Source organism: Venturia canescens, chromosome 4 (assembly GCF_019457755.1).
Source record: "Venturia canescens isolate UGA chromosome 4, ASM1945775v1, whole genome shotgun sequence".
NCBI classification, from domain to species: Eukaryota; Metazoa; Arthropoda; class Insecta; order Hymenoptera; family Ichneumonidae; genus Venturia; species Venturia canescens.
The window spans coordinates 19,710,498-19,724,626 of NC_057424.1; the positions used below are offsets into that span (position 1 = coordinate 19,710,498).

At 36.8% G+C, this 14,129-nt stretch overlaps 2 protein-coding genes and 1 long non-coding RNA gene across 33 annotated transcripts; 2 read left to right on the top strand and 1 right to left on the bottom strand.

Annotated features, from left to right (window-relative positions):
- Nucleotides 1–850: 850 nt before the first annotated feature.
- On the bottom strand, nt 851–12,797 carry sw (short wing). 31 transcript variants are annotated; one of them, XM_043416954.1, is made up of 14 exons: nt 12,576–12,797; nt 11,921–12,037; nt 11,565–11,667; nt 11,367–11,472; nt 10,951–11,084; nt 8,794–8,853; nt 7,208–7,228; nt 5,753–5,800; nt 3,501–3,680; nt 3,251–3,407; nt 2,744–3,116; nt 2,299–2,530; nt 1,760–2,187; nt 851–1,669 (listed from the first exon to the last, which is right to left on the bottom strand). In XM_043416954.1, the coding sequence occupies exons 2-14, from the start codon at nt 12,020–12,022 to the stop codon at nt 1,508–1,510; spliced, it is 2,106 nt and encodes a 701-aa protein (XP_043272889.1). In that variant the 5' UTR covers nt 12,023–12,037; nt 12,576–12,797; the 3' UTR covers nt 851–1,507. The 31 variants fall into 31 exon arrangements, with proteins under 31 accessions (XP_043272889.1, XP_043272882.1, XP_043272879.1 ...); XM_043416947.1 differs by having other exon boundaries at nt 3,501–3,656; nt 8,818–8,931; XM_043416944.1 differs by having other exon boundaries at nt 8,818–8,931.
- Nucleotides 8,260–9,657, top strand: LOC122409418 (uncharacterized). Its single transcript, XR_006260682.1, has 2 exons — nt 8,260–8,669; nt 8,798–9,657. It is a non-coding gene; the product is annotated as an uncharacterized lncRNA (long non-coding RNA).
- Nucleotides 12,798–13,025: 228 nt separating the features above from the next.
- On the top strand, nt 13,026–14,046 carry LOC122409417 (uncharacterized). The gene is made up of 3 exons (XM_043416982.1): nt 13,026–13,194; nt 13,302–13,461; nt 13,615–14,046. The coding sequence occupies exons 1-3, from the start codon at nt 13,181–13,183 to the stop codon at nt 13,804–13,806; spliced, it is 366 nt and encodes a 121-aa protein (XP_043272917.1). The 5' UTR covers nt 13,026–13,180; the 3' UTR covers nt 13,807–14,046.
- The last annotated feature ends 83 nt before the right edge of the window (nt 14,047–14,129 follow it).

Sequence of the window (14,129 nt, forward strand, 5' to 3'; positions counted from 1 at the left end):
AACTCAGTTTCCCATGCAACTTATTTCAAACGCACCGCTCCTGAATGGAGACAGCGTGGCCCCAGCTACTGGCCACTTTGCGAGCTCATGACACGAGTTTGGGCTTGTGGCCATGCAGCAAAAACGCAGATTGAGGGGGCTTTTCTCCTCTCATCCGTTTGTCGATAACGACGAGTTTGCTCCATGATAAAGTCGCATTTGACGAAAGTTTAATCATAAAAAGAGCACAAGTGCGGGATGAGATTTTCATAACTTTCTCAGTTCAAACTCCCACGTCGTTTTCAACACTGCGTCACGCGTTGATGCTGGCATTCTTCACAGTCGTTTCTCATCGTTCGTTATTTCAACTACTTTTTCGTCATTATTTATTCGATTCAATTACCAAGATCTCTCGCAGGATTTGACAGCTCAGAAATATCGTAACTTCCGGGTCCCACGACGGTCGATGTCTGCGTCGGTAATTTACCGAACCGTGCACTTCTATTGTGAGCCATTTTGTTGTGAATCGCCGGCTAATTTGCCTGGCGTAAATGCTAATAAATTTCAATTAATCTACTTAGAAAATTAGATAATCGGACGCGAGTTTGGAGGTTAACGTTTTCAAGCCAACAAACGTTTATGAATTCGCCTCACTGGAGGAAAAATTTCGTTAAAAATGACAAACGCGTATATTTTTTTATATTTTTTACAACGAACGAAAAACTTTCCGAACGGAACGACAATAATTTCACGAACTTGTCCGGACTTGGAGTATCGAGGATAAACTTTCCTTGCGAGCGTGAGAGAAGCGACAGTCGTTTGTAACAGATTGACGTCGAGAAGGAAAAAAGACGGTGAAAAAAACGTCGAGTTTTACCGCAACAATAGATTTTAATGACATGCTAGAACAATTACACGAAGCTCAATACAAAAGTTGACTCTGATTTAGGCAATCAAACGATACAAATAACTTAACGGTAACGAAATTCAGTAGATTTAACAATTTAAGACTGAGACTCGGGACTAACGTAGCTCGACAAAACATTATTCATTGATATCGCAGTTAAAAAATTCGAACTTTTTGATATTGCTGTTGCAGATATTCAAGTATAAAAGAAAGAATGAACAAGCAACATATAATTAAAGATTATTTACATTAAAAAAAAAAAGCATAAAACGATAACTGACGAGCACCGTTATTATAGAAACGAAAAGAAAAATATTCGGTCAATTAGAATTTTAGGCTGTGAGTCGAAACAAAATGAATGAACGTGATTCTTCGAGGGTAATTCATCAAATTACGAATCATTCGAACAATTAATCTTACATTCGAATGCTGAAAGCTTGCTGAATATCGGGATCTTGAATATTTAGTGCTGACAGAATAGTTGAGACGAAAAGAATACATTTTTAGGACATTGATATTGATCCTAGAATAAGTTAGAACGTTGCTACGTAATCGTCGTCGAAGCTGTTTTATGCTCGATATTTCTTTTGTGACGCGTAACGAGGAGGCTCGTACTTTCATTTATCTAATAGGCACGGAAGAGATTGAGGACATTGAGGTCAGACTCGAAGGTCCGGAACTAAGATTCAACTTGTCAAGTTCCTCGTCGGCCTTGTTGTTTTTCAAGTCTTGCTGGGTGTACAAGAATTTGTTCCATTCATCGCCTCGAGCGTGGGCCAAATTCTGAAAAGCATTGATTCGTCGTGAATTAATTATTCATATACGTGTTCTCGGTTTGTTGTTTTTCTACAATGAAAAAACGTGAATACTTACCTCGGCGACGTCGTACACCCAAATTTTACCCAAGTCGTCGCCAACGGTGACGTGAAAACCGCTGGGAGTCCACGAGACTCGGTTCAATGCCGGACAACCATCGACCACGACGCTGGCCGTAGGTACCTCCGTGTCTTGATTCAAGTTCCACAAATCCAATCGTCCGGAGTCATCGACAGCGGCGAATAGGGCAGGATGTGTGGGCGACCAAGCCACGTCGTAAACGTAATCACCGTTATGCTCGAACGAATAGAGAGGTTTGCTTTCCTTCAAACTCCACAGTTTGATCGTCCAGTCGATCGAGGATGTGAGGAAAAGATGCGAAAAATCGATTCCTCCTTGTACAGCGTGAGCACTGATCCCGGTCACGGGGCCTTGGTGGCCCTCGTAAATTTCGGTAACTCCTGCCCTCGTCCCGTGACGACAAGCTGAAATAAAATCAGTCGAGCGAGTCATTGTGTGATGAAGAACGAGTATTTTTCAATATTTCTATTTCACAATTCTCGCTACTTATTTCTGCCCATAAAATTAAGTAATACCGGAGAAAACTGTTCCATCCTCGCTACCAACGACGAAATTGTTGACATCGGCATGAGGAAAAGCGAGACACGTGACTGATATGGCCTTTGACTGTTTCGTCTGGATGTCGAGAGTTTCTTGCGGTTGTGACAACATGTCCAGACTCCAAGAACACATCTTACCGTCGGTTGATATGCTGATCAGGTTGTGAGCATTTTGAGTCCCAACCACGCTGAGACAGTAGACCGGATGCTGGGGATTGAAACACAACCAACTTTTAGTAATAATTTAATTGGACGCTTCATCGGAACTGAATTTGTAAGTTCGTTTATGCTCCGGGCCCTCAAAACAAGGTGAGAAACGACCCCATATTTCATTCGGTTAGGGAACTTTCTTGTGTCACTTTCTCTGAAGAGAAAATTTCGGTCTTTCAAAAAAGTAATGGAAATTTTTGCAAGTGCTCACCGTATGTGCACTGGCTGACAGAGGTGTGCGTTGAATCGGCGTTCTCTTCTGTACTCTGTTGTCCCACAAAACTATTTGACCGGAGTACGTGCCGCCGAGTATCAAATTTGGATGAAATCGTGCAAAGGTTGTAGACAACACAGCCGACTGACAATGAAAAATGTATTCCGGCGTTGTCTTTTTGAATTTTGTGTTCCAGACTAGACAAACACCGTCGGGATCATTTGGAGTGTCGTCGTTATTGGTGTACGAAGCAACCAGGAGTTCAGGATGTTGGGGAGACCAATCCATCGATGTGACGCACCGATTTCTCGACCAGCGTTCGCAGAAAAACGAACGATTGAGCCACAAACGCTGATGACTTTTCTCGTCCCTTTTGAAAAAATCAAAGACAATGAAAACGTTTCAATCAACACGATCAACTTTAACAGTCAGATCAATTTCGTCTTCAACTGAATGTTCCAATCTATGCGGTGTCCGCACAAAAAATATTAAACGGTTACTCACATCCCTTCCTCCCCATCCAAAGTGCCGGTATAATCAGTGTAAATATCAACCGATTCTGCTAGAGCCCTTTCTACGACTCTGCTTGTTCGATCGAGAAAACGTTGGAAATCCTCGGATAAAATGATCATCTGTTTTTCCTCTTCGCTAAGTTCTCGAACTGAAATATTTACACTCACGATATGAAAGTCAAGTTTCATTTTGTTTTTGTAGCTAATTATTTTTCTAGCTAATGATTTTTCCTATGACTCACCCTCCTTCGGTGGTTTTTCCTTCTCTTTCTCCTGCTCAACTTGCGTAAGAGCAGGCTGAACTTCTTTGACCTGAGGAAGACCATGAGGAAGAATTCCTGGTGGAAGTTTGCTCTGGAAGCCATCGATGTGTGGCAAACTGTTTTCTTCATCCTCGGCTTGGCCATCATCATATGTCAAAACTGTGGTGAATAAGCCAGCCTCCAAAAAAATAACCTAACTCTACTACGACTGTTCCAAAAGTAGTGAACGCAAAACATCGTCTATGGCTCTACTCTTAACCCAACTTGACGGCACGATGCTATTGTATTTCTTTTAACTTATAAAATTCTTTTCATTTGCTTCAAATGAAATGAGAATTATGCAAAGCAAAAGAGTTTGTGTTTGTACACGAGAGAGCATGCGTCCAAAATATCGCTCATCCATACGAATCTTTTCTACGATTCTCGACCAACTTAAAAATCATAACAATCACAGATGGCGCGTTTTTCAATAATACTCGTCGAGGTTATGTTTGTCAGGTCGTGAGAAGGAGGAGGAGGGTGTAAAGAATAACGAGAGAAGGGAGAGAGAGAACGAGAGCAATAATGATTCGTTACAAAAAGCATGCCATGGAGTATAAAACGTGCGCGAGGACTCATAAAATCGTGAGGTTCGTCCACATTCGTCAATTTTTAAGATAATTCATTTGTAATCGATCCCTAACAAGAGTGCAACTGGGATGTGAGGATTTCTAATTCGAGTGCTGTCAATAACGAAAATCGGATTGGATAGTTCAGCCAGCGAATAATAGAAATCAATTCTTATTCGGAATTGAATGAAATTGCAATTGAAAACTTAACGAGCAAATATCTATTTCGTACTAACGAATATTTGCTCTAAACTTTCATATGGGAGAAAAACAAAATTATGGAGTAAATTGCTTCAATTTCGTCAAAGGTATTGAAATAAAACTTGTTTAACGCAGCTTCCCGAGCCTCATGCAAACATTTTCGAACATACTTTTACGAAGAGGCCAGAATAAAATTCAAAGTTCTAGCAACCAAATAAATCTTGCCTCTTATCAAAGCCATAAATATTCACTGCAACGTACTACCAACTAGTAATTGATTTTACGTATACGTATAAATAAATAAAGGTGCAGATATCTATACAAAGCATTCCACGTCATTTCACTCGCCGAGTGAGCCCAACCATTTTTAATTTTCCTAAAATTTTTTATAAATATAATAATATCCAATAAAAAAATATTCCGTAGAATTTAGTTTTTTATGTAAATGATCTCATAATCACATTGTTGATTGTGATTATGATTATTTATATGAAAAAATTCAATTTTTCGAAAAAATTATTTTCAAACAGAAAAATATTGAAAGTTGTGTTGTAGCAGAAAATTGAAGTTTTATTATCGAATAATCATAACTGCGAAATTATTCATGTGATTACATGATTTACAGAAAAAACTTCAATTTCAAAGAAAAAACGTTTAAATATACATTTCTTTTTTTTTTCCTTTCGTTTTCTCAAAGTATGAAGAAAAATAAAAAAAGTTTCTTGAAAAATCGTAGCACCTGAAACACGTGGAATAAACACCTTAAAAACGGTTCAAATGTTCCTTGGATTGGACACTGTTTCATTAAAAAATTTGAAGAAAATTGAAAGGTGCCAGGGTCACGTCTGAACGAGATGACGGGGAATGCCTCGTACGTATATATATCATGCAAATCTTGAGCTAATAAATTATCATAATTAATTTCGTAGATGATCTTTCGAAAGAAATTCACAGGTAGTAAGAATGAAATGGACAAACGAGAAATATTTGGGATAAAAAAGGCGATTGGTGTATACGAAGCTCGAGAAATCGAGGACTAGAATTTTTATTTTGACACCAATCCTACCTGAACGCGGAAACGAAGATAATACGAATTTTGTTACAAAGATGAATAACGGGTACTTTTTCGTTTTTTTTTTTCAACAATAACAAAAATTATGAAAAAAAAACTGATGAAACGTATTCTGAGCAATGCAAAACAAGGAGCTTGCACGAGTGATTGAAACAATTTGAGTGCAACGTTTAAGTCGAAGATATAACTTTCGATAAATGAAGTTTTTCATGATCGGGATTAAAAAATTTAAAAAAAAAAAAAAAAGAGAGAGATCAAAAAGAATAATAAATACAAATAATAATAAAGCTTGCAAATTACTCGTGAAACGATGAATAAACGTTTATCCAGCTTCGGAGAAAATCACCTACCTGTGAATTCGTCCTCCCATTCTAAACCAGGATTTAGATTGTACTCGTCTTGAAGGAGGGAAAAGAAAATGTCAATCAATTTCGTATCTTATCTCGTGAGCGCTCCTTGATTCTCGTTAATTAATCGTCGACGTGTAAATCGATTCTCAGTTCATCCATACGGTCTACTTATCTTGTGTTCGTTTTCGTTTTTCTTTATTTGTCAAGTTGTACTCATCGACAAATTACCCATCGCGAAATTACCCATCGACAATTAATGCACAGAGATATCGGAACGTTTTGAGGTGGATTTGTGTTTGTAGTAAAAAAAAAATGTTAGGTCGTAACTACATGCAATTACGTTCGTACCCTGTGAGAAACTATAGCTTTGTTTTATCGCTTGCAATATTTATAATCTGCGGTTTTTCGTTTGTTTAGTTTTGTTTAATATTTCAAACGCTACGCAGTGTTATATCCCGTCTGAATTAATGAACATTCGTAAGCCACACGAACGACCAAATTTGGCAGTCAAAATACTTCTTTATTCTTTCCTCTTTTCATTCCACGCGAATACCTAACATAACCCCAAAAAGCGCCGAAAAGATTCATTCCTGCACCACTGAACAGCCATACCATGTCCGTTACGAGTTACGCCCGGTGCCCACAAAAATGGCGTCGTGCGCAGCGGGCTTTGCCGACTCTCGTGTTTCGAAACTGCGTGTTTTTTTTTTATTCCACTGTCTTGTTAATCAAAATTGACGATTTTCATTTTTTTCTTTGTCTCGTTGCGGGAAAGGGAATTCCGTTTATTAACGTAACCAACACCACAAGCAACAATTTATTTGCTCTCTCCCGTTAGTAAGATTTTTCAATGAATGTTAGGTTATAAATCGAGAAAATATATATACGAAACAATGGACGTGATTTCGAGAACTCTGGAAGGTGCGTTAAGTTGTGACAAGATTACGCAATGGATATTGAGTCCCATCTAATTTTTGTGTTCCTTCAAAAGCCCGATCCAATTATTTCTTTGTCCTTAACAATTTTCTGCAATAGTTTTTCTTTCCACATCTCATGATACTTAACTCCCTCGTTTTCTATCGATCTCTCTTGTTGGAAAGAATTCGTACGTTCGAACGAATATATTTGGGGTATTTCGTCCAGATAATATAAAAATCACCATTGGGACACCAGAGAGGAAAAGCGGAAAGAGCGAGAGAGAGAGAGAGTGAGTGAAATCGAAAAACAGTAAGTCCGTTCGAAATAATTTTGGTAGATCGTTGCTCTGGCGAATGTGTTGAAAAGAAAGCCTTTCCAAAGTAGTATTTTCAATGCGTTTAGAATAAATTTGCTTTGGTCGAAAATACAAACAGTAAGTTGTAATCATCGATTATTTATCAGTAAGTGCAGAGATTATGCTAAGACTCGTCCTAAAACTCGATCGAGAACAAAAAATCAATAGAAATTATAACTTACCGTAATAGTCGAATGCATGAGCTGAGGAGGGGAGGGAAAAAAATTTGCACTTAATTACGATGTCAAATTCATCAATGCGCTATTACTATTGAATTGAACAGATATTTTTTGAAAAATTAAAAACAAAAAATAAACTAAATTACCTCTCTCTGCAAATATGAAACGGACATTTTTTTTTTGGTACTTTTTTTTTGTACTGTCGCGTCAAAGTGCTTCATTTCATCGACGGGATAGACGACAATCACGCAACGCCGAAAATAATTGCAACATAAAAACGAATGTGATAATATGTAACGAAAGAAAATAAAAGTCCATTTGTAAGACTATTCGGTGTCGTCTTTTTTGTTTTCAAAATCTTTTTCCCGATACTCGTCGTCCCTATAAAATAAACTAAAGAACGGAACAAAGCACTAACTGAGTCAAAAAAACGGTTCATCGCCCTTCGTATACAACGGTCCATCGGCGGAAACTTACATATTCAATCCGAATTATCCATCAAGTACGAAAAATACAAGATTTCAGATTAATGAAATTTCGTTTCCAGACAAATGGTACGATGGATCGATGTTTCTTTTCTTTTTCTTTCTCGGGGTGTTATATCTCACTTACATGCCTTGTCACACTTACGCCCACCCCCCTAAGTGTCTCCGCGTGTCAGATTTCATCATCGTTTTTCCTTATCCTCGTTTTATCACTTGCAACTACGTACGAGTGAGAAATTTAATAAGTACAAAAAAGGCCATTCCAATTGGGTATAAACAGTGAGAATACCGTTTGAAAACGTGATTGAACAAGTCGTAGAATTCTCTTTCAGTCACAACACACATTACCAATTTCGGATCTTTTTTACCTCTTTTGTTTTCAAGCCCTGAGCTATTAAAAGCGCATCAAGCAATTGTTCTATTGTTGCAAGCGACAAAAACTGTGTGGGAAACGATCGCGATGTTACGCCCACAAAGTTGAAAAAGTTGTTACGAAAGAATAGGGAAAAAGGATTACCAAAGCCAGAAAAAGCACTTTACGATGTTTCCCACGCACAGTTTGAACGATGCTTTTCGTGGGGTGTGGAGATCGTTCGCTCATACGATGGAGAACGAAAAACGAATTTTTCTGTCCGAAATCAAGCCCTTTCTTCGATTTTTTCAAAAGTTTTATATTCAAAAACATATTTTCTCGTGCACTGACAAAAAAAAACAGAAATATTGAAAGCTCTCGATGGTCGAAGCATTATTAGAAATGACACATTTGTGTCATCAGTGATGCAGAAAAATCCAACGGAAAAAATGGCTCATTTCCAGAGAATATTTCGAACTCGAATAGACGAATGGGAAAAGAATAAAAAATAATTCAGTGCACCAAGTTTTGTGAAACGCGTAATTCGTACAGAGTTAGAAAGCGTCGTGATAATTGGCAAGCATTTTGAGGTTATGATAATCGAGACTGAGCTCCACATCCCAAAAGCGTAAGTATATGTTTGTTCTTGTAGTTTTTGTTTTAGTAAGAAACGATGACACAATCTACATCTATCCATACGGTTATTTAAACGGTTATTATGGAAAGGAAGTAAAATAGTAGACAAAACATACATAGGTAGTTTGGTGCAGACCCACCTTTCCTGGGACGCCACCAGTCGGTCTCAAAGTAGCCTGCGGAGCAAGAGTGAGATGGTGACGTTGTCGTACAGTAGGAGAAGATCGTATTTGTGGAAGAGGAGACGGATAGTCCTTGTGTCCAACACCGGTTGATTTTTTTTGACGATTCGTATTAAGAGGGAACACGCGAACACGTAAGCCAAACAAAACCGCAAGATCAGTCGGAATTGATGCAACGTTTCCTCATTTTTTTTCAACAAATGTGATAAAACTACGTGACGTGACAAAAAATAATGAAAAATTCTCTACTCGGACGTTCGAGAGTCGTGTTTATTTATATTTCATATAAATAACGCACGTTCGAGTTACAGCTTTTACCGTAATATGCGATCGGAACAAAGCTTTTATTTTCCGAAGCAATTTTCCAATTATTCAAATTTACCGACTAATTTTGTGGTTGAATCGTCAGAGATATTTAAGCTTGATTCACTCGATATATAAGTAAATGGGCAATTGGGTTAAACATCTTGCGAATATAACCGTACAACCAACCACCGATGGAAGAGTGAGAGTTTCTCGCACATTTCTTCTATTACACTAGCCACCACCTTAATGAAACCAGTTAATCCGTTAAAATTTGTATTACAGTGTGACCGCATAAACGAAAGGATTTCTTTCTTCTGTCCTTTTTAATTTAGTATCTTTATCTTTTCAATCGAATAGGTCAGTTAAGATTATTGTACAAAAAAGATGAAAATTTGAAAATAGTGAGAGTACAAAATGGTGTTAACCACGAATAATGAATGTGAAAAAATGTAAGTATGCTTTGTATCCAAATATACTTTTTTTCAGTTTCAATCATCCCTTATCGTTCATTTTTCCCATCTGTGAGGTTAATCGACATATAAATTCAATTAGAATTGTTGAGTTAATGAGACCCGAATGAAAAATGTGCTGATGATGCCAATACTTGAGCCAATAATTGACCGCATTATTGGGCTTAAAGTAGTAATTGTTGGGTAAGTACATGAATAATTTCTTGCTCTTGTGGATCGAACTTTTCTTCAGATTCGCGTGTTGACTGTTTCGTCTGCGAATCGAATCTCACAAAATTATGTAACGAGTTCATATACACGATTAATAAATACCGTTTATCGGGTATGGAAGATGGTTTTCTCCCATGATCTGACAAAGTTTTAACATCGCAGATGAACAAGGGTTAAGAAAGAGTTATGGTGGAGGCTAAGCCACAAAAAATGGAAAACCCGACCAAGTTGTTAATTAATCACGGTTATAAGACCGACAAGGACTACACGAAATTTTGATACTATTTACACGAATGGACAAACGTTAACTTCAAATATAAATAACGTTTTCAAATATATCACAAACGAAAATTGATAAAAAAAAAATAACGTAAAATACTATAGTGAGTTCGAGCAATGCTTTTGGCTAGCTCCTCGTGTCGTGCCGAGTGCTAAATAGTGACGACAGAAAACTTTTTAATATCACAAATAAGCAGAACAATTTCGGGGACAGTCGGATCCGGAGCAATCTTTGTTTTTGCTTGTGACAAATTTTTCACGACTGAAAAATCTGAGACCGATCAGTATTATTACTTCTGAAATTCTCAATTTCTCACTTTGACAAGAGACATTTGCAATTCAATAAAAACTAAATGTCAAAAGGGGTATCCCGACTGTTCTGAAATTGTTCTACACAAATTTTTTTTTTTTAATCACGTATGATGTTAAGAGAAATCCATCAGTAAACGTGTGGGAGTAAAACACTGATGTTAAAAAGTAAAAAGTAATAAAACAGTTAAAGCAACCAATAAATTGAAGGATGATAAAACGAAAAACGTGTGCAATGACTCCTCTGTCGTGTACTGATGGATGGTACGTTCTATTACCGTTCTCGTATTCACAATTCGTGCGGAATATTCGTTAGATTGGTATAAACTTGTAATTGGCGTAAGTGGCAATTATTTTCGGCATAACGACACGATTATTCGCTTGTTTTTTCTCCCATCACTTGTGAAACGCAACAAATGATGCGGTACAGAATTTAAAAAATTAACATAAATTAAAAGTAATAAATGAATAAACAACAGCAGTGTAAATCAATGTAGGAAAAAAAAAGAAAACTCACCGTCGTGGGTTGCATGAGCGGTTTGAGCAGTTTGAGTCTGTTTGCTATAAACCACAGGCTCCTTCGGTGGAATGTTTGTGTGAGCGACCGAAACTACGGTCAACTCTCGATTCGACTTTTTCTTGCTTGATGCACTGCATTGGGACAATTTTCATGTCGGTTGAATAATTCAACAGTGAATGGAGCATGTTTAATTACAACATTCATGTTTGTCTCGTTGGAACACAAGAAAATCTCTTTTTTCGAAAGCACTTGGATTTATTCGCAATTTTGAACTTTTCAATTTATTTCCTCCTATTGATCTCGACAAATGAAAGCATTTGTCGAGATCAATAGAATCAACGCCAACAACCCAATCGAGAAATTTTTCGTCATGTTCCAACATACAACTTAAGTGGTACAGTTTCCATGCCTACCTTTGACTTGAATTTAAACTCGTCGGCTGTATACTGGCATCCGGAGTGGCATTGGCACTTTGTTCTGACGTCAAAGAATTCATACTCGAAAGACTAGACAATACATCTGGAGAAAAAGGAATTGCAGGATTCAAATAATGCTGCGTATAAAAATTTTGTTGATTAGATGGGTTATTATAAATGTTAAGAATATTTTACCTGAGACAGGAGCTACTCCGAGGGACGATAGCATCGCATCCAGCTCACGGCGTTGATCTTTTTCCGTCCCAGCTGCTCTGAGGCTGCCTGCTGCCTCTTCAACCTTATTGTTAACTCGAAATTAGTCAAAATTCTTCAATCTATCCACATATCTATTTGTCAATACACTCAGTGTACAAGAATTAAGTATCAGTTTTTAGGTTCTCTAGAATGCCTCTGAAGTGACTACAGCGAAATATCGAACTAATGTTTTGTAAAAAGAGGAATGTAAGAATTTTTATATCTGCAATAGCCGTGTGTACTGACAACAATTTACTAATTTATTTCTCTATTAATGCAAAAAAGTTTTTCAGTACATCTTTCTGCTCTTTTTCCCTTCGCCGTCTTTCTTTCTCTTCCCTTATGGCTTGGAGCTTTGCCTTCTTCCTTTCCAATTCGGCTTTTCTGTCCGACATCATTTTGGTTCTTGAGAACTAGAAAAAGAATGAATTTTTGTGATTTGTTTTGCTGTGTTAATTTTATGAGTGAAAAATAAACCGCTCGAAAAGATTTTCCTTGGATGAAGGTTGACTGAACAGTAAAAAATCATACAAGCAAAAATAAATACATCTACTCCGCGAATCGGACCAAATTATTTATTTATTCATTAGTTGCGCTTTTTCGTCAAACTCTAGTGCTGTTTTATGAACGTAACTTTAGGTCAATAGCATATTTTGCCATGACGCATCAAGCGGTAAGTTCCCGAGCGAAAAATATTGCATTACTGTATATAATAATATGATACGACCAAAGCTTCATTAGATTTTATTGATTTTTCACGTTATGTAGAGTCTGGACACATATATGAACTGTCTCTCTACATTCAGAGTAATTCATAAAATAATGGGAATTGAACGAATCATAAATTATATGCGAGTTGTCTTTCAATCATTACGAATAAGGATAAGCCGACGTGTGAGAAATTATATATCATAACGGATATTCTAACCACATACACATATATATTGTTACCTAATTGAGTTTTTGACATCCGATGATTCGATTACGATAATAATTAAACTTTCACGAAACATACACAAACTACACGATTACCGAAATAACACTGTTTCACGTTGAACTAACAAACAATTTTGACAAATTTTGATACTGAATTTATATGAAACCCTGAAGACAAATACGGTTTTAACGATTATACACCCAACCAGTCACAGGGCAGCCATCTTGTATCTTGTATCTGCTTTGACGTATCGGATTACCACATTAATCAGTATATTATTTAAACATTTTGCTATTGCCGTATTAGCAATTTAAGAAATATGTCAATATTCAGGAAATTAGTCAGTAACATTGTTCTTTATATTATTTTTTAATAGTGTTGTAGGAGAACTTCGCAGGTTGTGAATTATGGTAATTCATTTGACTCGAATGATCGAGCAGTGCTGCCCTCCCTCGATGACAGCTCTCTCTGTCGAACCTAATATCTAACATCCACACATTTTATTTTTACATAATTTTCAGTATCAGTATTCTCTCGTCTACCATTGTTTATATAATACTTTAACATAGAATAGACGACTAGGAAATTTGCAAATTTGAAAAAAAAAAAAACTGTTAAAATGGGAATTTTGCGGTAAGTACAGTGTCCATAAATGAAACTATTGGAATTTCATTTTCATTGGATCTAAATCCAGAAAATTTGTTGCATTCATTATATTTCAATAAATGTTCCATTCACAGATTTGCATTGAAATCCAGTATAGCCGGTGGTATCGTATACTATACCGTGCAGGAAGGGTTGTGGTCAAAACCTGAGGACACTATTGATATGTACTGCAGGATGTACAACAGCGTAGCTCCTTACATTCAAAAGAATATTCCTGAAGATGTTACAAAATCGGTGAACCAAACTATATGATATGGCTAACAAAGTTTGAATCATTTATTTAAACAATTTTCACTCTCATCGACAGGTTCTTTTAAAAAAATCTGTAAAGAAAAATGATTAAAACCCATCTGACAGTATTAAACACCATTTTTTTAATGATTCCAGCTACCAGTTGTGCCGAGTTTTGTGACAATGACAGGTTGTGCAAAGGGCATGTGGAACAAGGGTGTAATGACAAGTATCAAATTTACATCAGAACTACCGAGTCATCTGTCGAATGGAATAGATTCAGTGATGTCAACACCGGCGATTAAAGAGTTGTTTGGAGATCAACCTGAAACGGGAAAGTCTCAATGATCGATGAATGATCCAAGAACTATATTTCCGTGGCTAACATAGATTGTTTATTCGTTAACAAACATTGTTTTCTGAAAATATTGAAGCACTGTCGCATGTAGAAACAAAGTGCAAAGTAAGGTATTCTCTCAACCCTTTTTTGTATGTTTCAACAGACAGTGTAAAATTCAATGCAACTTGATTCCTGTACATTATTCGTCAGCAGAAAAAGAAGTATACGAAAATTGTTGTGTACATTCATTTCTGACTAATTTAATTTGACGAAATTTCAATTGCTATCGAATTTGAATAAGTCCTTTTACCAATAGTTAAATAGTAGATAT